Below are 24,083 nucleotides of genomic sequence, written 5' to 3'. Positions count from 1 at the left end.
ACATATTTGTTAAAACTATCAGTATGTTATGTCTGTATAAGACGAGGTTCAATGTTTTTCATCGATTATCTGTCTCATGTTTTACTGTTTGATATGTAATAACAGCGATAGTCTAAACAAATACTTAAAAAGACATTTTTTCTAAAGGGAACATACTACAGCTTAAAGGTTGACCTTTAACATATTTCTATAAAAGATAAAATGATTTAGAAAAGTGTCAGATTTTGATCAACCTTTTTAAACATGTAACTTGTACATGTTGCCAAATGTAACTTTGATAGCAAATGTACTTTACATATGTCATGTCAGTCTTATGCGCAACCCGTCAAATAAAGTGTTACCGAAATCTGACATACTTTTTTATATAATCTTGTATATCTTTAGAAAAAATATGTTCCAGATTAACCTTTAAATCTAAACCCTTTAATAAGTAGTGTAATAAGTGAAACAGTCTACCAATGGAACAATTACTTTTAATCAACATTAAGAGACCATTGAATTACAACAAGCTCCTTTTATACAGAGATTAAATTGGGCACAGGTGGACTCTACGTTCTTATATTATAGTTAGGCTACTTTTGAAGGTAACGGGCTTTGTTGATAAAATTGCTTCATTTTTCTTACACTTATAAAATTGTGCAACTATTTGTTTATCTTTTTTATAATATCACAAGAAAATTCATTGAGGATGGTGACAAAATGCAAAAATCGTAAAGTGATACCCTCGCAGCACCACTTTGGACTTTCACTAAGCACTTCCTTCTCATATTGTAAAGACATTGAGGAGTACACCCAAGTGGGAGAACCCCACTTTTGGCTAATGTTCTACATTTGGAACGTAATGTTACACTTTTTGGGACTGAATCAGATGTTGTTGTCAGCCTAATCGGCAGGTGGGATCAGAGCCTACCAACCATATTCAATACAAGGTGATAAATTCCGAGCTGTGGAAAGCACCAGAAAGTCCACTCTAATAAGAGACTAAAATTACAGTGGTCTCACCTGTGAAAACAAGTTTTGAATTTCACTTGCTCCCTTGCAGAAGTCCTTGACAGCGAAGGCTTTTGTAGTCTCTGGTTGCTACTTAAATTTTTATGTCAAGTTTCCAGTCATATAAGTTTTTGATAGACATCAAGAATTCAGAGTGAATTTGAAAGCATTATCTGTACTGGTTTTGACTCTGTAAAAGTTATTTTGAAACTGCAAAACTTGCAAAACACCTGAAATATAGATAATGTAGCTATTATGTAGATATATTCATAATATAGCTCTGCATTGTCTGTCAATATCAGATGACAGACAAACATATGTCATCTGATAGGTGGTTCAATAATTGGTTAATCTGGTGTAGCATAAAAGCTGAAAATTATATCTTTGAACTACTGTACAATATCACTTGTCATGTGGCTGCTCATCAGAATCCCAATTATAGACTCAGCCTTATTTCATTAGTTACACGGACTCAACCCAAACAGAAGAACATTTATATTAAAAACGTAACTTCCCAGTCAGGCTGTAAACCCGTGAAGGGCAAAATATTTCCCTTTTCTCCATACTCTGTGTCTCTTTCTGTCAGTTCACTGGACCTGAGCCCTGAAACAAACCTCTATAGACTACTCTCTCACTCGGATTTTTAAGAGTTATCTTGCCTGTTTTCTTCCAAAGCCTACAAAAAGATGCAAACTATCAGGTAAGAAATTTCTCGAGCATGTAATTAGCAGAAAAGTTCAGCAAACCCCAGGATAAATTTTAAAGATTTTTTTCAATGTGACTTCTTATTCCTCAGGTCTTTGTTCAATCCCAAGTGGTCGTCAGATGTTCGTCTTGAGGGGAAGACGGCCATAGTAACCGGGGCAAACACTGGAATAGGCAAAGAAACAGCTAAAGACCTAGCTGCTAGAGGCAAGCAGGCATAGTTAGATGTTTTCAGATAAAATATATATATATATACAGTACAGACCAAAAGTTTGGACACACAGTTGTGTCCAAACTTTTGGTCTGTACTGTATATTTTCTTTCATCTGTTATTCAGATTATCCTGTGTGGAAAGTGTTTAAATTGTATAAAGTATATCCAATTGGCTTAAATCAGATTTTAAGCCGATTTAACACTAGGAACATTGACTACAAATTGTTCATTTTTATGACAACCAAAAACAAAACCACAACATTGCTCAAATTCACATCTGCATGTACAGACAAAAACCCATCACCGTTCAAAGGAATTAATCTGTCTTTGTAGGTGCTAGAGTGATTTTGGCATGCCGAGACACAGCGAAAGGAGAGCAGGCAGCATCTGACATCATGAGGGAAGTGAATGGAGATAAAGTGGTTGTCAGGCAGCTAGATCTGGCTGACACCAAGTCCATATGCCTGTTTGCTGAGAATATCTACAACAGTGGGTGAAACACAGACACAATGCATACAGGACAAAGTTAGAAATGTTTTCAAAAATCAAAGGGATACGACACTATTCTGTTTTTCAGCTGAGAAGACCCTGGACTACCTTATCAACAATGCAGGCGTTGCCATCTGTCCTTATGCAAGGACAATGGATGGGTATGAGATGCAGTTTGGAGTCAATCACTTAGGTAAGGGATAAAGATGTTAGAAAGTCTGAGATGCTTTTATCTCTCTTTAAGAAATGAATGAATCAGTTCTCTTTCTCTCTCTCAGTTCTGTAACACATCGGCCTGTTTCTTCTTCCTCAGGTCATTTCTTCCTGACTTTCCTGTTGCTGGACCTGCTGAAGCACTCTGCCCCATCCCGGGTCATCAACGTGTCATCCACAGTTCATGCCATGGGCAAGATCAAGTTTGATGATCTGAATGGGGATAAAGATTACCATCCCGTCAGGGCCTATGCTCAGAGCAAGCTAGCTAACGTGCTGTTTACCAGAGAGCTTGCCAAAAGGACTGAGGGTAGGGTGTGTTGGTGTTTTTTTGTAGGGGTGTGTGTTTGTGTGTGTGTCAGGCAGAGGCCTTAAGACTGACTGCCAGTATGGGTGTCCCTCCTTGTGTATGGAAAAACAAAAGGTCCACATCTGCTGCCAGTGTGAGAGTCTCATGCCTCAGCCACAACTGCTCTAAGCAAGGAAATGAGCAAGTAGAAGCAATTTTAGTGAAAAAACAAACAAACAAAAAAAAAAAAACATTTTCCACAAGTCACACCTACTTATCTCAGTGTTTCCAAACATATAAAGTAAAAGCATTAGTCATTTTGTAGCAGATTTTGCTTTGTTGTTTAAAGGGCAGCATTGAGTATTTTCTGGGTACATGGTGCCATTTTCTAACATAATCAAGTTGTTAAGTCAAGTCATGTTAACATCAGTTGATATAAAAAATTCCATGTATATCAAATATGACTTAAAACAAAATTGACTTCATAATTTAGTGCCTTGAAATTAACTCTCCATCTCTTTAAGAAACTCCTGCTCTGTCTGACACTCCAGCGTCAGGAACATTTCTCTTCTATTAACTCTTTACCAATGTTTTTAGCAGCACTGCTCAGAGAAGTAGCTTGTATAATGACCTCAGCACATGCACAGATCCAGCAGGTGTTTGCTAATTACTGTTGGCTATTTTGAAGGAACTGAGTGGATGACTTTCAAGGGAGGGGGGGCTCTGTGAGGTAGAAGGTCAGAAGCTTGGAAACTTCAGCTCCGAGGGGGAGCTTCGTCCTTAGTCCCCCCAAGTGTTTTGCACAGTTGAATGATTTCTCAAACCTGCATGACAAAATCAAGGCAACATGTCAGGTATGTTTTTTGATGAGGGAACGACATTATAACATGATGTAAAACTCAAAAAAGTTGATTTTACATAATACTGCCACTTTAAATGATGTAGACCACATAAAGCTTACCAACACATTTCAAGCTGCTATGAAGGGTGGAAAAATCTAATTCTGCATCTAATTCTCCCTTTTTCCCCTCTCTAGCTCTTGGTGTGATGGCTTTCTCTGTGGACCCTGGCATGGTGAACACCGAAATTACAAGGCACATCAGGCGCCCTCTTGTGGACATAGCTAAGATCTTCAGTTTCTTGATCCGAACCCCAGCAGAGGGAGCGTCCACCTCTATCTACTGCATCGTTACACCAGAGAATGAGATGCTCACCGGCGGATTCTACAAGTCAGTGAGACAAATTAAATAATGCTGTGTTTTATATAATAGTATAGTAAAACTGGTAAAAACAGAACTGTGTGAGATGAAGCGGATAAAAACACATACATTTTATAAAATACCAAGTATAAAGACAAACACACAAATAAAAACAACAACAAAGACACTGTAGCCAGCAAAGTTAATAATTCACCTTTTTAAATATCTTTACCTCAATCTTCCTCTTTTTCCAGGAACTGTGCCAGAGCAGACAGCTGCAGGGCAGGTGAAGATGATGGCACAGCTTTGAAGCTGTGGGCTGTGAGCTGCCACCTGCTGGGCATCCGCTGGAGATAAACAAATCTGACTGCACTGTGCAGCAACATTTATATACGCCTCAGAAATACCCTTTCCATCTTGTGATCAAAATGTTAAAATCCGCTGAACATTATCCATGTCCCTGACATGTTGTAAGACAACTTGGCCTACAACAAAATCACTGTTTAAGTTTGAGTCTTTAGATAACTTATAAAAGATACACGATTAGATAAAATGACAGGGCATAATGGCCAGAAGATGGATAAAATAAAAGCTACCATACTTGTGCGCTTGTATTGTTTTTTTATTGCCATCTTTGTTGTCCCACTGGAGCTTTCGCTACTTTCATTGCTAGCTAGCATTATTTTGATGTATTTAATGTTATGATGTATTTACCAACATAAACTGTATCTCATGACTGAATCGCCAATGCAGTTGTTTTCATTTAAAGGGGCAGTACTGTTTTCCAGGCACATTGCGCAATTTTATATCAAAATTAAGTTTGCTTTAACAACGCTGTATATCAAATGTGACTTAACCCTCTGTGGTATGGCGTTGCCACAGAGGGTTAGGGTGATAAGCAGGTGATAAGCAGGTCATCGATGAATAAATGGCCCTATTCCAAGGCAGGCAAAGACTGAAGCAATACCTGCCAAAACTAAAAATATGGGGCTGCAGGGCACTTCACATGGCTGGTACAGATAGTGTTCCGTGCAACTTTACAAACCTACACAGAGCGAGTCGTGCCATTTGACTTTGTAATGTGACGGCTTGCAGTTGGGCCTCTGTCTCTTTAAGAAGCTCCTGATCTTTCTGAGAATCTGCTTTAAGTATGTGATCACAACAATTATTTTTTAATATATTTACAACATATTACAAATGTGTTCTTAGGAGAGTTGGACTGAGGAGTAGCTATGTAAATTAAGCAGACTTACAGCTACACTCAGTGTTTGCTAATTGCTGCTACCACTGCATAAAACAAAAAAAACAAAAAACAAACAAACAAAAAAAATTAAATAAAGTAACACTCCAGGTATGTTTTTGATGAAGGAATAACACACACACATATATAATACATACATACATATATATATTTCTTTTTAAAATAAAGCTCAAAAAAGTCAGTTTTATATCAGTGCTATAACACAAGAGTAACCAATGACTATTTTGTGCAAAACATCCGATTAAGATTTTAATTTTTGAAGTTTTAATGTTTGCTGAATCAATCCTAAAGATTCAAGAGATAATGTCAAATCTATTGTCAGCTTTAGTTGTTCTCTTTGATTTTTGGTAACTTAACCTTTGTATCTTTCTTCCTCAAAGCCCTCCAGTGTTTTTCTTTTCTTCCTTCTCCGTTTAATTTTGGACTCCTGTGACATGACGAGTTTTTTGTTTTTATAATATTGCGCAAAATAAGATCATTTTGGGGGGTTTATGCCCCCAACACTGTGCAGACAGTACTTCAGACATGGCTCTAAATCGACCGAGATGTACGATTTCTTCGTTCAAAGCTCGTATGATCAAATTCTCTCATTTTCCAAACACGTTACATGGTGAAGCGCTGAATTGTGGCCGTTTTTATGTAAAGTGAAAGCCAGACGCATGAGGTTTGGGGTGATTCTCAGTCCGTAAGGAGATGCAGGCGAGCAGGCAGGCAGGAGCCAACAGGAAAGCCGTCTGTTCTCGGGCTAACTCGTTAATCAAGCTTGCGCCAGCTGGCTTCTGATTGGTCCAGCCGGGAGATGCGAAATGCGCGCAGCAGGCTGTGTGGAGATGACAACCTGGGAGCCAGTGCTGAACCGTGTGGTGGAGACTGGAGGGGGACGTCTGTTTGGTTGTCACTGAAATTGCCCACCGATCTTAAAGTGGAAATCCATTACTCTGGAGGAATAATGAACTGCAGGTAAGAGAAAAAAAAAATCTTACAAGAAAAAAAGGCTAAGAGGCTGGATCTAATGACTGCACTAACTTGAAATGGAAGAGGGAAAAAAGAACGTTAGTAAGAAGATTAAACTCCCACCAGACCTGGTCTTATTATTATTAGACTGTTTGGGCCAAGGATCAAAATTTGTTCATTGTATTTAATTGTATGTCTGGTACATAATAGATTCCAGCCTTTACTTAAAAACTGGGTTTCAATATAATGAAAATTGCTGTGGTTTCTTTTTTTTTTTTCCAATTGTCTTTAATTTATTTTCTTGCTAATTCAACTAGACAAGAGTTTATGAAAAGAAGCTAAATGCAACATCCTGTCATTCCAAATGTACTTTTACCCAGGAGTGCGTGCTGTAACCACTGGTCATCTGAGGAGAGGTTGGATGGGAAAACAGTGATCATCACCGGAGCCAACACCGGTATCGGCAAAGAAACAGCCAGGGATCTGGCAAGAAGAGGTACAATCCAGTCAATTTCGTTTCTATGCCTCTCTCTGTTTCGTTGTTTCTAACTTTTACACTGTGACTTTCACGGAACATTCCACTATGCTTCAGGGATTTAAGCCCTTTCACTGCTTGGTGATGGAAGCTAATCTGAAATGTTAATCACACTTAATCTGTCTTGGTTCAACTTTATTATATACATTATGGTGGAAGTATTAAGCTGTCTCGCAGGGTTTTATAAACTCAGCATAACTTACAGGCTTAATAAGTTAGGCTGAAATAAAACTGCTACCTTCCTGGACATGTAAGCAATCATTTTAAAAGACAGATGGCAGTGATGCAAGTCAGATGAGGAATCGGGGAGACAGAGGGAGCATTGTGAGGGTCTGTTACCCTCCTGAGCCAGACAGGCGACAAAAGAGAGAGTTTGGAGGGTGCACACATACACACACCCACACCCCCCCAACACACGCGCACACACCCCGACCCAGTGTAATGTAAAAACTGGTTCTGCATAGATGATTAAATCTGTTTGTTCGCCCAAGGAGCAGCGTGAGGTATGCCCCTGCTGCTTTTTGAAAATTACCACCATGCTTTTGAGAGTGCACCACTTCATTCTGTAAATGAAAGGGCAAGTGGGAATCATTTTCCTTTTTTATTACATGCCGTCGACCAGGGAGGGGGGTTGGAGAAAAAAAACCCCAACATATTATCTTTGTTGTTGAAAAATCAAATGAATGTAGAGCACTGTGGGAGAAAACAACAGTGTCAAAAGGGAGATGACAGAATAATGACCTCCTCTCTTCCTTCTTGCATTAGGAGAATTTACTGTCAGAAGATGCCTTCATTTATCAGTAAATTGGATTAAGTAATGACAGTATGGCATGATTAGGTTTGCACAGATTCATAACAGGCAGCAATACCTTGGAGCAGCTGCATCCTAAGGCACCGAGGGAAATCTGAACAAATCACAACTGTGTTGTATTTTTTTCTTTTCTATCCTGGATGAAGTGCTTGCTTTTGGTAATTTTATCATGTTAAAGTCTACATTCTGTTTTTGTTTTGTTTTGTTTTTTTTTTTAAACAAGACCTGGGACTGCTTAGTCATGGATTTGAATTTACAGTGATTGATAACGGTAACACATTTGATAATGACTGATTGCATTTAAAGAGACTCAGTCGCTACTTCAAAAATGGGAGAGGAATTGAGCGTTCCCACGTGGGAGCAGCTGAGCACGAACAAAGACACAATAATGAGACACAGATGCTACATTCCAACTGATTAATGGCTCACCACTTCCTTAATTGCAGTGTGGAGCAGCTATCTGCAATGTCTGCTGTAGTTTTTCTCTTTTTTTTTTTTTTTCATTGTCAAGATATTTGTGGTACAGTGTGGGGCTTTTGCCTTCGAAAATGTATATATATATATTTATATTAGTTTTAATGGTCATGCATCCCAATCTTTGTGTGGGTGAGAGAAAGAATGAGTATTTTGTCCTCGAATCCCCTTTCTGAGCTCATTAAGGAGAATGCCTCATAATTTGCCTTGGAAGCAAAGCGGTGCCGTGGAACAGTTGGCTAAATGAGCTGCTGAAAGAGAGCTTAGAAATCATTAGAGAATGATCAAACGTGCACAAGGATTTTTAGGGACTTCATTTGTTATTTGATGTTGGTGGCTTTCTTTGCCTCTAATTGAATAAAAGTGATGCTCTTTTACACTTGCAAACCTGCTTGTGTTGAATCTGTCCCCTGATGTGCCTCCTTTTAAAGTTTCTACTCCTGTATTTTAGGAGTACAATGTGGCTGTTCATTTGTTACAAGATGCGGTTCAAAGACAAAAAGCTTTGACCAAATCAAGATGCAAGAATATAAAGTTAGATCACAGGCATGATCTCTATTATAAGCCACTGCTCCAAGTACCTCAGTTGTTCAGCCAGAGCTGAATTGTAGGCGTGTGACTGGGAGAACACATCTACGTGTCTCCATCATCTGGTTTTTCAGGCGCCCGCATCGTTATGGCGTGCAGAGACATGGAGAGGGCCGAGGAGGCGCGGACCGACATCTTGGAGGACACAGGCAATGAGAACATCATCATCAGGAAGCTGGATCTGTCCGACACAAAGTCCATCAGGGCTTTTGCTCAAATTATTAACAAAGGTAGGTAGGTGGCGTTAAACTTATGACCAAAGTAAGCCGTGAATAGATTCTTTGACCAAACAGGTTTTAGTAGCTTGAAAGAAAATATTTGGCAGTAAAGACTGATGGTTGAGGTTATTACTGTTGGTTGAATTTATGACCCTATAGGGATGAATGATCTTCTTCAGCCACTAATGGTTGTGGTATACATCTAGGGTTGCTTTTTATTGGTCCTACTTTATTTTCAATATATATTGTTTCCTTTAAAAATGCAGTATTACCTTTCATTGCTATGCTTTTAACATTCATATTCATATTTACCCATGTAGCAACATAATTACTTTTGGAATATTTTTACCATTTTTTTGTGAATGACACAAAGATTGCTTAGAGATTTCAGTTTTACTTAAGTCAAATTAGACGTTTGCATGCATTTCTTTTCTTTGTATGCAGAATCTGGTAAGACTGTATGACATGAACATACCACACCACAAAAAAAAAAAAAAACAATACTCTGTGGGCCACACAACAGATTGTTTATTTTTATACACTGTAATAAAAAAAATCTGGTTTCTATTGCACTAACATTAATATTGTCAATGCTTTCTAGAAGAAAAGCAAGTGAATATCTTAATAAACAACGCAGGCATCATGATGTGTCCTTATTCCAAGACTGTGGATGGCTTTGAAATGCAGTTTGGAGTTAATCATTTGGGTAAGTTATATTGTAGTGATATCTTTTATATATATATATATATATATATATATATACATATATATTTCCTGAATGTTGCAGTTTTAAGGCACCTAAGAACTATATAAAATAGCTTGGATGACTGATGTGAGTTTATTCATTTCTGTATTTGGGAGAGGTTAGTTTAAATAGACGGCAAGACTGGAAAGTGAGAGGCGAGATTCAGTCTTAATGGCAACACAACTGACAAACACATCAACCTGAGAAGATTCTGGAGCAGCTTTTTTTTTTTCCTTTTCAAGCTGTCACTGTGTATCGGACCGTCTCTTACTCCCAGATGATGTTTATTTTTTGCGCATTATTTTTGTCACAAACTGTCAGTGTGAGCAGCCTGTGCTCAGACACGTTTGCCCACACACATATGGACACCAAGTCGCACACAACGAGACACAAGCCTACACGAGTTTTAAGAAAAGATTCCGTACTGGAGTGTGAGCAACCTTCCAAATAGTGGCAGTGTTTATGTGAAGAATAAAACAAGAAATTAAGAACTGTAAAGACATATTCTGATAGCATTTCAAAGTCTACAGAGCAGAAATACTTGCAGCAATTGCACTTACTGCCATGCATTCTTGGATCTTTGTGGTTTGGATATCTCACTGAATGAATGAACATGTCAAGATACCTCACAAAAGTTAAAGCCATTCAGCCACAGAGCCACAAACTATTTTAATGATTTATGTAATCTGACTTTCCTTAAGGTCATGTCCTCTTAACCTACCTGCTGCTTGACCTCATCAAATGTTCTGCTCCGGCCCGCATTGTAGTCGTGGCATCGGTGGCCCACACTTGGACTGGCCTTCGACTTGATGACATCAACAGTGAAACGAGTTATGATGCTATGAAAGCTTACGGACAAAGCAAACTGGCTAATGTCCTGTTTGTACGCTCTCTTGCCAAACGGTTACAAGGTGAGAATGAACTTCCGAACCATCAGTAAACAAATATTAATATAAGACATGTCTTCAACCCCAAAACAGATGCTGTGTTGTAAGGGGCATACACATCCTGGTATTTGATAGAATATTAACATATATTTTTTTTCATAAGAAGCCACAGAAGCCCGAACAGCAAACATTTGCAAATACTTGAGAACCTCTCTAGAAACACATATAACTGTCTATTATAATAGTTCACACATAGCCAATCAGCGCCAAGGAATATGAATGGTGCTGCTGGATTGGCTGTCTTTTCAATTGCCATCCAGTAGCGTGTTAAGTAGCATTGCACATAGATATTTCACCTTCCCAAGTTGCATTTTTTAAAATATGTATTTTAAACATACACTACCAAAAATGTTAATTTTACAGGAATAATTCTGAGTTGGATTTCACAGAAAAATCTGTGACTAGTTTAATCTCCGAATACTGAACTGCAAATAGGCGGGCGTCCTCTGTAGGTCTCATTGAAACCCAAATTTGATGAATTATGGATGTTTATAGGACCTCCATCCAATTAATCAAAAAATGATAATCCAAATGCCAGTTTATATGTACAAAACACACTTTTCATTTTGTAATGTTAAACATTATAAGAGTTATCTACCCTTTTTTTCCATTTCACAATTGTGCACAATAATTTGTTAAAAACGAAATTTCCATAAAATAGTTTGCGGGTATAGTGTGACTAAATGTGAAGAAGTTCTCAGGGTGCTTTTAAAATTGCAGTAAATGTAAATCTCGCCTTTGTTCATGCTGTAGGAACTGGTGTCAGTGTCTTTTCTCTGCACCCGGGGGTGGTCCAGTCTGATCTGTGGCGACACCAGCACCAGTGCATACAAGTAGCAGTGAAGATCTTCCGGATTTTTACCAAGACAACAGTGGAGGGAGCACAGACCACCATCTTTTGTGCTGTGGAACAAGGCCTGGAGAGCCAGAGTGGAAACTATTTCAGGTAGCTTTAGCCAAGAAGCTCAGTAACTGCTAATCAGTAACATACTGCACATTTACTCAGCAAAACTTTACAAATGTACAACTTTTAACAATGGCACAAAAGAACCAGGCAGGATCTAATGACCAATTTCTGTCACTGTTTGTGTTCAGTGACTGTGCGCCTGCACGCTGCTCAAGGGCTGCTGCTAATGATGACTTGGCCCAGACGTTGTGGGAGGTGAGCTGCGACATGCTTGGCATCACCTGGCAGTGAAGAGCAGCGGTTTAACTATGTGTTATACATATCACATGTCGAAAGCACTGTTATGCACTTTTATGAATCCTTGACTCGTTTGAAAATTTTGGCTGTTCTGAGTGAAGTTGAGTGTGATGTAACGAGGACTACTCTAAGTTTTTCTTTCATTTTCTGTCAACAAAAAGAAATCACATGTTGTATTTAATCAGCATTTGCGGAATTATATCTGATGTAAAACCTTTTTAAAGCATTCCAGATACATAGATTTTCTAAGTATTTATTTGTACTAAAACGGTGCTTTGTCATGAGAATAAGTTAACCAGTATGTTATGTTTTAATTTAGTTGAATAAGACCTGAGCTGCTAAAGTCATTACATGCTATTGCTGTTTCATTTTACAAGTCTTTATTACTAAGATGGAATGTAGCATTTGCTTAGCTATATTGCAACAAAGTTTGAACAAACTCAAAAATGCTGTTATAAGGCTATTTACTCTGTATTTTTTTATTTACATCGTTTACATGTAAGTTGACTTCAAAGAAGATTCTGTGAACTGTTACTTAAAGGTGTTACTGATGCTAATTCCTCAATAGTTACGTACACAAATAGTCTAATTTTTAAAGAGTCAGCGAGGATAGATTCCCCTGCGGATGGAACGCGCTGAAAATCTTCCTTTGTTAGAATCCTTGTTCCCTTTGTAAGGCTCTCTGTACATCTATCGATCAGTAAAAATCCAATCCATGTAAACAGTTTTATATTGAACTGTACTTTGCATCTGGTTTATTCAGACATTCTGCAGTTTTTTTAATAATTCTTTTCTCTCAAAAGAAGGCAAAGCAACATCAGCGAAATTCATGACGGAGATAATGGGTTGCAAAAGAATAAGCTTATAAAGTGTCAGCCTGCTGAAATTTGACAGTAATGTGAAACATGCTATGTAACAGGATGACATCTTGTAAAAGTTTTTTTGACCAACATTTATTTATTTATTTAGTTTGAAGAGAAAAAAGTTATCTCTACAACACTTTGTAGCGTTGCGCTCGTTTGTCAGAAATTTATGTATATATATATATATATATATATATATATATATATATATATATATATATATATATTTTTTTTTTTTTTTTTTTTTCCCCCTAAACTCGTTGCTCCAGATGAAGTTACATGAATGAATTTAACACAATTGGATAATAGCGAGGAGTTAGAGGCTCTTACTCTTTGAAGTTAACCATATCATCCAAAATAGATGGCACAATTTATGACCTCATGATTAATTTTTTTTCTTGATTGTAACATTTATAAAGTTAATACTGTAATCATGCTGCTGACTCATGTTGGCTTTAGGAAACCAGAGAACGACTAAAGTGAACATACCAGAACAAGAAATCTCTAATCTTAATCTAAATCACATGAGGGGGTAAATATTAGAAAGAATGTTGTATGAGTAACGAGAGGTAGTAAGAGTATTGAACACATATCCACTCTGCAAGAATGCTGATATGCAAATAGGCGGGGGTGACAAACCAGGATAAAATACAAAACAAATATTACTATTAAGAAGGTATTTGACAAATAATTTAAGAGCTGTGTTGTCTGACTATAGTAATGTAAAAGTCTTAGAATGTGGCCTCAAAGTTATTTATTTTTGCATTTTCAGCCACTTGTTGGTAGCTTCTTCAATGGTTTTAAGAGTAGTATCTTGTTAAAGACTAATCTCACTTAAGACTGAAGCACACGATTGTGCAAAAAAAAAAAGTATTTGCAGGCGAATTTTCTGTCTGACCACCAGACAAACTAAATTGTTCTAATTAAATTTATTTTCAAAGATAAATTGAAGGAAAATATACCCTCTGCAGACCTTGAGACGTTAGACTTAATTAATTGATAGTTGATAGTCTATTTATTGATAATTAAAGTTATTTAAAAAATATTTCAGATAGTTACAAAAAATATGAAATTAATTTACAATGTTTATTCAACACACAATGTCAAAAGAGATCTCAGTGGTAGATGAATGGTTTTAAAAACTGAAGTAAGAATAAATAAAAGTGGAGGTTTGACTATCGGAACAGAAAACTAAATGCACATGAGTTAAATTAAAATTAAAATGAGTAACAGTATTTGTGGTTAAACAGCTGAGGGACATCTTAGACAAGGGATTTACAGAAACAAAACCAAAAGAAGAACACAAAGTTGTAATACCCTAGAGAGGACATATAAACTTCGGTTATTTCTTTGTTGAATCATAAATCTAAACTGGGAAAATGGATGAATAATATTTGTTGGTACAGGTGCAACAAATAAATGAATATGTAAAAAAAGTGTTAACACTCTTTCAGTGATTATTTAACAAAAATAATCACTTTTTATTGAGTAACATATTATATATTGAGCTGTTTTACAGTATATAGTGCAAATTCATTTATCAGTTATGTCAGTGTAATAAAGCTCTCACTCTCTCTAATGTGTTCTTTACGTGTGCTTCCTGCAGAGACACATTAAGATACAAGAAACCATTACTTATTTGTTTATACAGGATAAAAAAAATATACGTACTAGAGCTAGAATTGCACTGTGAACGGAAACTTAAAATAGGACAGAATTTAACATAAATCACTTGTGCCATCACAAGGATGCGATTCCAAGCCTTAAAATGCTTCTGCAGCTTTATTCATTCTATTAAAAATAAGAAGATACAATAACTTACTACCACGTCATGGTGTAGAAAACCTCCCAGCCTGCAGGCGGAGATGTAGACGGAAACGTGTACAACCTGAAAAGGAAGAAACACGTCACACGCATGCGCTGTTTAAGACTACGTCAGCTTAGTTTTTTCTTCTAGCCGTGTCGAAGCTACGTGGCCACAACTACTTTGTGTTCTGAGAAAAAACAGGACGGAAACAGGTAAAATAACTGCTTTTAATCAGTCTTATTGTATTTTTTGATTAAAATCATAATGGACGAAAGAGTTTGAGGAGCTTCGGCGTAACAAGTTTAACTTTAAAAAATGCTTTGTCGAGGTTAGCTTATCCTACTCTAGTATACGGTATTAGTAATAGAGACAGATTTGTTAAACGGCTTTGTATCACGTTTTCAATGTTAAGGTGCCACATGTTTTGTATAAAGTTGTCACAACGTTCGTGTTTGTTGCAATAGAAGTAAATGAATGCAATTATGAAGTGATTAAAAGCTGAAACGATGAAGTCAACGTCAGCGCTCAAGAAAATGTAAGCTACAATGGTGACCTGTGATTTCTCTTTGCAGCACAACCATGGATCAGGTGATGCAGTTTGTTGAGCCCAGTCGGCAGTTCGTCAAGGACTCCATAAGGCTTGTGAAGAGGTGCACAAAACCAGACCGAAAAGGTATTTTTTTCCCCCCAGCTATCCTTTTTGGTTTAAATAAAGCCTGAGGTGTTTCGTTAACTTATCCCGGCTTCAAAAGCAAGTTCAATTTCACCTTATATTTCACTGTTATTTATATATTTATTTTACAATATGGGTGTTTTTTTTAAAAGAATTTCAGAAGATTGCCATGGCCACAGCAATTGGGTTTGCCATCATGGGCTTCATTGGTTTCTTTGTCAAGCTCATCCATATCCCCATCAACAACATCATTGTGTAAGTAAAAACAGCACTTTAAATACCACTGAATATGATGGAGAGTTGCACTTATTTCATTGTACTTTTGTAATGTGAAACAAGTCAAACAGAAAAGATGAAGATTAATTTATACTTGGATGATTAAAATTATTATGAAAGATTGCAGACACTTTGGCTAAGCAAAAAATATAATAATGCCTATTGGCATATCAACATGTTGCGCCATAGCAAGTTTCAGAGTTTTATTGTCTGTAATTCAATGGAAGTTGTTTTTATTTTTTTTATGGAAACAAAATACATGTAAGTAAACCTTATGAATTAGGCCTTAATCACAAACCACAGTTCCTAATTACTTTCATAAATTGCTCAATATTGCCACGTTAGATTAATTCTCTATGGTTCATTTTCAAAAACATGCATCCCACCTGCTTCCAAGACCAAACATCAGCAATACTATTATTATATTTGCTTAAAAATAATAAATAAAATAAAATGTGGCTAACAAGGTGATTGCAAATGTTAAAACATAGTTTATTTTGCAAGTAAAATAGTATATGTATGTCTTAATTCTTGCTATAAATCCCTAGAAATAAGTAAAACATAAGCATCACCTTAATCTTCAGTCTTGAAATATTGGAAAACTGCTCTTTTATGATATATGTGCTTCATAAATTTAGTTATGATGCAACATGTATTCTTTAACTCCTTACCGGTTTTCTTAATTTTACAATTACTTACCAAAAAAGCAGAGATTTTGTTCTTTTGCAACATTTTTTCTATCTTGTAAAATAGGGCTGCATAAAGAAATGAGTTTGACTTTTAAGTTTTGATTAATGCTAACATTTATTTTTGTTTTTCTTCTAGTGGTGGTTAAATCTTGATCGAGCCAAATCTACCTGGACAGACCTCGGTGCAAAGTGTTATTAGTTGTGATGGCGAACTGAATGGACATTTTTACATTCTGTGCTCAACATTTATATTTTGTTGTGTAAATAAAAAAAAATTAAACACACATGCTGATTACTTTTTAATAAATTGGGAAATTTGTCACTTTGTTGTGAAAACGGTTTTTAATTTTGGAATTGAGTGCAATAATACAGTTATGACAAGCCCAAATATAAAACATGACATAAGGCACTGTTCACTTTTTTGGGTGGGAGGAAAAGGAGATGGAGAAGTTGAAAGCACATGGTGTGGGATACAGTTCAATGTGATGTTACTGACATGATCTACAGTTAGCAAATGGCTTTAAATCAGTTTTGATCTTTCAAATTGTGACTAAATCCACTCCATAACAGTCTGTATTTCTTAAACAAGTGGGTCTTTTTATACAGAATATGGCAAATATAAAACATGACATAAGGCACTATTCACTTTTCTGGGCGGGGGGAAAAGGAGATGGAGAAGTTGAAAGCACATGGTGTGGGATACAGTTCAATGTGATGTTACGGACATGATCTACAGTTAGCCAATGGCTTTAAATCATTTCTGATCTTTCAAAGTGTGACTAAATCCACTCCATAACAATCTGTATTTCTTAAGCAAGTGTTTTTTGTTCTACCTTGTTTTAAAAACAAAACAAAAGGTAGTTACTTCTGATGGAACAGTCTGTTATTTCTCATTAATGTGGATGCCCATGCTCCAAAGCAGAGGCTGGTCTGTGGTCACAGTCACAGGCTTCCTGGGGCTCCCTGGTGCTGTGGGTTCATAGGTGTTGGAGGTGCTCACAAGCTTCCCAAACTGCAGGACCTGTTTATCTGGACAGACAAGACATGAAAAGTTACCTACTGAAAGATGCCAACCAAGCTGTGTTGTTTAGGGGAAATACTGTATGTTCAGTGTCGGATTGTCGTGACATAGAGGCTTTTGCCGTTCATAATACAGCAGAGTTACAGCTCTGGTTGACGTAGCTGGGAAAGTTTGTTCCTGAGCAAAATGTAGAAACCTGCAAAGCCTAATCTGTAAAATTCTAATGCAAACACGTTCACTTTCTAGTTAGTGAAGTCTTAAATAAGACAAAGTTGACCACAATAGTGAGGAACTAATCTGCACATTTTGGTACACATCCTTCATGCAAACAAATCATAGGATTTACTGTAAAGGCTTCAAAAAGTCCAATACTTCTTGGTATTTTAGATACATCTTCAGCTTGTCAACAAATTTTTATTTTATTTTTTTGTCAAATTGGACACAATTGTTTATGCCATAAGCTTCAACAATTAAAACAAAATGTAGTTGGATTAACTCACTTTCACTTCCAGCATCATCAAACTAAACACACAATTGTTAGTTTTAGCAAAATATCACTTTTTAAAGCTTAATATAACCCTGTGAATAGTTAAAGGACACTGGCCTATGCCATCTCAACAGGAAAATAAATGGTCATTGCTGACCTCTAGTGGCCAAAGTTTATACATCAAATTGTAAGGGAATACTGTAATCTGCCATCTGAAATGAATTTACAATTACTAATGGTTTATTTTTTATTATACTAGATTATTGGGATTTAGTATTGAATATAGAAAATTAGTGACCATGTTTAAAACTTAATACTTTTTTCTGTGAAATTAGTGTATGTAATAAAACACTTAAGCATCTTTCTCTGGGTTGTTCCATGCAAAACCTCTGGACTCTTGCCGGTTTAACTTTCTTGAGTGTGTTGTCATTTCGCTTCATTTTTAACTATATAATATCAAAGTTTATCACTGATTTTCAGCAAGCAATTCTACAGTGAGCAGAATTAAAAAACAAAAGAGGATACAAGTACACAAGGAAGAAGAAAGCGGCAACCCAAGGAAGAACGCATGAAGGTTAGACATTAATGTCAGAAGGAAGAAAGGGCAGGGAGAACAAAAAAATAAAGAGTAGAAAAGAGTAAAGGCAGGGAAAGGAAAGAAAGGGCACAAGGAAGGAAATGAGGGAATGACAATGAAGAAAGAAAAGGGCTCCAAAGAAGGAAATTATGAGAAAGAAGGTATGTAAAACAGAAGAGAGAAAGAATGAAGGACAGTAGTTAAGTAGTTAGTAGTTAAGTAGTTAAGATCCTTAGGCAGAAGAAAGTTAAGACACAAGATGAGAGAAGAGCATGTGAAAGAACAAAAGGATGAAAGAATGAGGAAGGGCGATTACAAGGAAGTAAGAACGAAGGGAAAGGGAAACAGAAGGAAAGGAGAACAGAGGAAGGACACAAAGGAGGAAAGAACGTTCCACATTTAGATTATAGCACAGAAAAATAAGTCTGGAAGAAGATATATTTTTCCGTGTCTATCCAGACTTGGAATTCACTAAAATAAAATTCTGTGTAGACTACCTTCTTTCTTTATCTGCTTATAGAAAAGTGCAGTAGCTTTAGCATTTTAAACCCACATACACTCAACCAGCAAGTAATTATAAGGCCATAACTGTTTTTTAAACTCAACTCTAAGAAATTGGAGAGCAAATGGTGCTCTACACAAGTAATTGAGCCGTACTAAATCTGGAAAAATAGTCTGTTTTATGAAAACAATTGGCCAAATTAGAGCACTGTATTTCTTTTCATTATCCTAGTAGTACAATAGCCAGACCTTTAGCTCTCAGCTGTGATGACTTCGCTGAATTTTTCATAAATAAAATCCATTGAAAATAAAAAAATAAAAAATTGCAATCCTCCAAAAATTAGTAAGCGGTTTTTCCTGTTTAGCATAAGTTATCATCTTCACTCTCAGTTATCGCTAGATGCTCATGCATCTAGAGGAAGTACAGGAAAGTTAGTGACACAATTTGTTAGGTTTCTTTAAAGTTTACCAATAAATAATAAACTGAATGTTGACTTTTATTAAATTAATTTCTGAGCAGGATCTAGTAGGAATGCATAAAATGAATATTATATCTATATGACTGAATTAAATGGATGATATGTGCATAGTTTGGACATTTTTATTATTATTTTTTACAGTGCCTTAAGATATTTGTTGTGAACTGGCACCATGTGAATGAACTTAATTGAATTGACTTGAACTTCTGAATAACCTTTTCATAAACGCAAACAACCAAGTCACGGAAGGAAATAATCTATAATCTCTCTAAATCAGGGCAGTTTTGTTGAATTCAGTCAGGAAATAATAATTGGTCTGGTAAGGAACAAATACATCACTGTGCTTCAACAGGCAGGAATGACAAAAATATGAAATCGACCATCACCGTTTCTCAATTACGAGTTACGTTTATTTATGCAGCATTAGCTCCGAACAAGCAGCGCTGACAAGCTCCGAGAATGGAGCTGCTGAATCGTGTCTAATATGAAAAGGGCAAACTCACCAAGAACATTTCTCTGTTATTTCTGCACCTTTATCTGTCACAATGTCTTTAGCATCGGTAGCAAGTTAAATATCAAATCAATGAATGACTGCATAGTACAGCAATTCTGCAAACATCTTCTTTAAAAGTGTTGCATGACAACACCGGAGCTTTGTGGTTTTTATTTAAGGAGCCGATCATGCACACACTATATAAATACACATAATCTCCATTTTAATTTGTATCTTATATTGATCTGATCATCTGCTTTGGTTGTTCAGTGTCCAACTGTGTTGAATGATCACTGGACCGATTACCACAAGCCACAGCTGGAACAAAAGGTCCATCGAAGGTCAGGATACAACTTGTCAATTATCGCTTCTCTATTTAAAGCTCACCTTAAGTGTGGAAACAACAATGCTATGCTGAAAAGGCTGTCTTGTTCAGTGGTGCCAAGATACCAATCTGTATTCTGTCACAGATCTGTTGCTTGCACTTTCAAGAAAGCTTAAGGTACGGATATGCACGCCGAATAACTATTCTGTTTCTAAAACAATATTGCAAAAACCTTTCTCTACATTGTCATAATGGAGTGTTTCCGTATTTAATGTTGAAAAAGATTAATTTAATACACTTTGGAATAATCCTGTAACATAGAAGAGTGTGGAAAAAAGTGAAGCTGTGAATACTTTCCGGATGCTCGGTATCTATCTATCTATCTATCTATCTATCTATCTATCTATCTATCTATCTATCTATCTATCTATCTATCTATCTATCTATCTATCTCCTTTGAAAATGTTGATTTGTTTATGGACAGAAAAAGTTCTGGAATAAATTTTCTTGTTCAAATGTTTTTACGTCACCAGACACTGCCATTTCCTATATGCACTGTATATAATCAAAGTCCATTTTTGTAAGTCGTTCTTTTCATCTTTAAAAGACGGACTGACTAGAATGTCTATATCGCACCATTTAGGCTGTAAAAGTTGATTTCCCCACATGTTCAATATTCAATTGGTGCGTAAGTGATTTTTTTTTTTTTTGAGTGTACGGATGCAGTTCCAGCTCAATTAAACTAGGTTCAGTTTTTCTATATAGTACAGATTCATAACGAATATCGTCTCTAAGCACTTTAGAAGAGAAGCAGATCCAATTTATATACAGAAATATGTGTTCAATTTAAGGATATTAACAGATTCAAAGTAAACAGGTTGAATAAAAGGACGTCCTGGTCATTATTTCACATAAAGCATACTGAGATGAAGGTAAATATTGGATCAGTGAAATCCTTATGGTAAAGACTCCCTGGACTCCTTATAAAGCAATTATTGTTTGAACAGTCCTGCACTTTTCTTTTTCCCAGTGTTTAATGACTATGTAGTTGCAGTACAACTACATAGCATATTGTATCACAAAAAAACCCCAAAAAACAACATAATTTCAAATGTGGAACATGCATAGAAATTTCCCCTAAAATGATCAAATTAACTTTATATAGGACATCTATGCCTACGCATACTTCCTATAATACTAAAAATATGTCAAATGCTGCATTAATACCGGATTTTACAAATGCAACAACTTGCACTGCTTGATCACCATAAACAGAATTTCAAACATCGTAAAAGAAAACATCTCTTATAAATATGCAGAAGCTGTTGTTGAAACAATATCACACAAAGGCAAAACTAAATGTAGAAGAACAAAGGCAGAAAGGAATGAAGCAAATCATTTGTCCACAGGCGGCTGCAAGCACATCAAACGGGGACAAAGAAAAATCCCATCTCGCTTCAAAGACTCCCAAATAAGCAAGGTATTAGAGCAGCTTGACTCAGAATGAGGAGGATAATAAGTCTTTTGTGAAGTTAGGTTACTTAATAACTGAGTGAGCACAAAGGCACGATCACTTTGCTAAGGGGGTAGGAGAATTACATCAGGCTGTGCTTGAACATCTTTCTTGGCAGGATAATGGATTTCCACTGTATTTTTACCAGCATGAGGTTGTCAAAGAGTTGGAGAAATGGAGAGTTATGTGTGAGTGAGCTTGTTTGTGGCTCTCTTCAGACGGGTCAAAAGTTCTGGAGAGGGTAGGCGTAACAAACAAGAGCTTCAATTCTCATCCCAATGGGAAAAATAAAATGTGCTACCTCCGAACCTCCTTTCATGAACACTGTAGTGCTGAGCGGAAAAATGTATTTTTCAGCCAAACGGGGAACGTTCTTATTATTTCTTTTTCTCACGGCTGGACTTAAATATTATGAAATATAGATGGAAAGGCTGCCTGCAAGTATATATCTAACATAAGTCTGGAAAACCACAGGACTATGTGTTCAGATTACTCCTAAGACAAATGTCCACACATCAGTTTTACATGGGTAGTAATGGGACACGTAATTATCAAAACTCCCACCAGGGGCACCAGAGCACAACAATAGGGAATGCATGGGAGGCATTCATAACAGGATGGCAAATGTGATTTGTACAAATACAGCTGTTGTCTGTGAGCACTTCTATTAACAAACCTCCACACACACACACGCACGCCCACACACAAAGGTGTGCGTGCTAACTTTACAGATCACTAAAGGCTTTCAAATAGCTTCATTAGCAATCACCTCCTCAAAGCTGATAACGATCAATAACTGCTCCCCCTCCCCACTCCGTGCAGAGGGGACCATGATGAGCGTCGCACCCCCTAGTGATAACAATGGAGATGTTTGCTGCCTGTAATTGCATTTCCAGCGCCACAGCCGAGAGGGCCCGTCAGCTGTAAGTGGGGCCGTATTTACACAACAAATTACCCAGGAGAGAGGGTGGCTAAGGAGAGACTCTGCAGACATGCAGACACTCACGTTGTAGTGGACAGGTAGGGTGGGTGGGGGGGCATTGTGAGTGTTTCTGGCCTTTTCTGAAAGATAGAGAGGAATGCTGCTGCTCTATTTTTGTATCCTAATGGTGTTGTGTAAAGAGGCTTTTGGGGGACCTGCTAAAGGTGGCAAAAAGATTTTGAAATGCTCAAACAGTGCAGTGCAACTGTTGAGGTAAATGGGACTTTTCAAAGCCACTATTTATGCTAGTATATAAAAAAGTAGCAACCTAAGCACTTTTTAAATTTTTTATTTCACTTTGCATCATATACAGTTGGATTAAAAAAAAAAAAATTACAATGAGTTTAGGCTGCAAAGAATGCGTTGTTACTTTGGGTGGTTAGAAACTATCAAAGATCTGTTAAAATTAGATGTTTTTGAACAATGCTTTTATTGTGGAGGAGTATATGCTGAAAGCAACGAAATAATGTTTTGTGCCAACTAATTCCAGTGCTCTAAATGAAAGGATTTATAATACGTGACCAAGCTGAAATCAGCTAAATTGGTAAGATTTTTAAGCAAACAAGTTAAAGTTATTTTTTTAGATTTGCAGTTTGTGAGCAAAGTTGCAGTTTGTATGCAAGGAATAAATAAAGAGGAGGTACGCAATAATTTCCCCCGTGAACCTCTGAGCTGCTTGTGGTTTTGCAATATAAAATCAGATAAGTATTTAAGTGCTGAGAAACAAGATGATTGAAGAGATCTGAACCAGACTGTAAGTAGGACAGAATTTCAAACTTACATTTATGGTAAGTTTTAGAGTTAAGAGTAGCTTAGATTTTCCTGAAGCTATTCTTCTCTGGGATTGGGGTACTAATCCCACAGAAGAAATTAGTAGCCCTTCTCTGGCTACAAGAGGAAAGAATATCTTTACTCTTCAGGTATTCTCCATTTAAGCACTTTTTGCAATTATTGCAGCTCAAACCAAATATCTTGTCTTTTTTTTTTCTGTAAACACCCGGCCAGGATGAGTGGGCTATGTCCTATGTTTCTCATTTGTTTAGCAGAATTTGTCTTTTAGAAGGAGTCACTGCTACCACTAACTATTATACCATATTTGTTGTGATTCCTAGAGAAACATGCCTGGGTCAGTTCATCTTTGTTTAGCAGTGTCTCTATTTTGGACAGTCATTTCTCCCAACAACCTACTGTCCTCTTTTTGTTATTTCTGACAAAAAAAGCACTTCTGTCTCAGTGTCTCTGTGTTTACCTTTTGTCTTTTTCCTGGGTGGAATTATAAGGGAGGCATTAAGTTGTTGGACTAGTGCTTCTCTGCTTAGCCGTGTCTCTCCTCTAGATGGAGTCATCAGTAGAGCTTTTGCTGCTATTCACTTTCTTTCATGTACTCTTCCTGTTTTTCTATGCCAAAGAGAGTACTCCCAGCTCAGTGCATTTTATTTAGCTTTGTCTTTTCTCTGTCTTTAACAATCCACAGTCTGTATTCTGCTTCCATTATTTTGTGTTATTCGGCACTGATAAAGTTAGCTTGTTAATTTGATTGTTAATGGCATTTTTGCTATCAG

General features: G+C 36.7%; 4 protein-coding genes across 6 annotated transcripts in view; 3 read left to right on the top strand and 1 right to left on the bottom strand.

Annotated features, from left to right (window-relative positions):
• Positions 1 to 1,514: 1,514 nt before the first annotated feature.
• Positions 1,515 to 4,841, top strand: LOC114136805 (retinol dehydrogenase 12-like). Its single transcript, XM_028005090.1, has 7 exons — positions 1,515 to 1,690; positions 1,787 to 1,902; positions 2,242 to 2,397; positions 2,486 to 2,590; positions 2,711 to 2,920; positions 3,936 to 4,128; positions 4,353 to 4,841. The coding sequence occupies exons 1-7, from the start codon at positions 1,677 to 1,679 to the stop codon at positions 4,453 to 4,455; spliced, it is 897 nt and encodes a 298-aa protein (XP_027860891.1). The 5' UTR covers positions 1,515 to 1,676; the 3' UTR covers positions 4,456 to 4,841.
• A 691-nt stretch (positions 4,842 to 5,532) lies between these two features.
• Positions 5,533 to 12,572, top strand: LOC114136803 (retinol dehydrogenase 12-like). The gene is made up of 7 exons (XM_028005089.1): positions 5,533 to 6,319; positions 6,694 to 6,809; positions 8,796 to 8,951; positions 9,541 to 9,645; positions 10,386 to 10,595; positions 11,385 to 11,577; positions 11,727 to 12,572. Exons 1-7 carry the CDS (start codon positions 6,159 to 6,161, stop codon positions 11,827 to 11,829), a joined length of 1,044 nt encoding a protein of 347 aa, XP_027860890.1. The 5' UTR covers positions 5,533 to 6,158; the 3' UTR covers positions 11,830 to 12,572.
• A 1,996-nt stretch (positions 12,573 to 14,568) lies between these two features.
• On the top strand, positions 14,569 to 16,465 carry sec61g (SEC61 translocon subunit gamma). The gene is made up of 4 exons (XM_028005095.1): positions 14,569 to 14,717; positions 15,078 to 15,178; positions 15,331 to 15,433; positions 16,280 to 16,465. The coding sequence occupies exons 2-4, from the start codon at positions 15,085 to 15,087 to the stop codon at positions 16,287 to 16,289; spliced, it is 207 nt and encodes a 68-aa protein (XP_027860896.1). The 5' UTR covers positions 14,569 to 14,717; positions 15,078 to 15,084; the 3' UTR covers positions 16,290 to 16,465.
• Positions 16,466 to 16,470: 5 nt separating this feature from the next.
• Positions 16,471 to 24,083, bottom strand: part of tpk1 (thiamin pyrophosphokinase 1) — a 72,046-nt gene continuing 64,433 nt past the window's right edge. For all 3 annotated transcript variants that reach the window (XM_028005092.1, XM_028005093.1, XM_028005091.1), the window contains one exon: positions 16,471 to 17,172. In XM_028005092.1, the coding sequence (XP_027860893.1) occupies positions 17,027 to 17,172 (146 nt within the window). In that variant the 3' untranslated portion in view covers positions 16,471 to 17,026. The remainder of the gene's footprint in view (positions 17,173 to 24,083) is intronic.

Source organism: Xiphophorus couchianus, chromosome 21, assembly GCF_001444195.1.
Source record: "Xiphophorus couchianus chromosome 21, X_couchianus-1.0, whole genome shotgun sequence".
NCBI lineage: Eukaryota > Metazoa > Chordata > Actinopteri > Cyprinodontiformes > Poeciliidae > Xiphophorus > Xiphophorus couchianus.
This window is presented reverse-complemented; position numbering and strand designations above follow the sequence as displayed.

Excerpts from the sequence above, each read along its gene's own strand:
- LOC114136805 (XM_028005090.1), top strand. Across the intron at positions 2,591-2,710 it reads GTTTGGAGTCAATCACTTAG|GTCATTTCTTCCTGACTTTC; the intron begins GTAAGGGATAAA and ends CTTCTTCCTCAG. Across the intron at positions 4,129-4,352 it reads CTCACCGGCGGATTCTACAA|GAACTGTGCCAGAGCAGACA; the intron begins GTCAGTGAGACA and ends CTCTTTTTCCAG.
- LOC114136803 (XM_028005089.1), top strand. The coding sequence starts at position 6,159 with ATGCGAAATGCGCGCAGCAGGCTGTGTGGAGATGACAACCTGGGAGCC. Across the intron at positions 8,952-9,540 it reads TGCTCAAATTATTAACAAAG|AAGAAAAGCAAGTGAATATC; the intron begins GTAGGTAGGTGG and ends AATGCTTTCTAG. Across the intron at positions 10,596-11,384 it reads TCTTGCCAAACGGTTACAAG|GAACTGGTGTCAGTGTCTTT; the intron begins GTGAGAATGAAC and ends TTCATGCTGTAG.
- sec61g (XM_028005095.1), top strand. The coding sequence starts at position 15,085 with ATGGATCAGGTGATGCAGTTTGTTGAGCCCAGTCGGCAGTTCGTCAAG. Across the intron at positions 15,179-15,330 it reads CACAAAACCAGACCGAAAAG|AATTTCAGAAGATTGCCATG; the intron begins GTATTTTTTTCC and ends TTTTTTTAAAAG.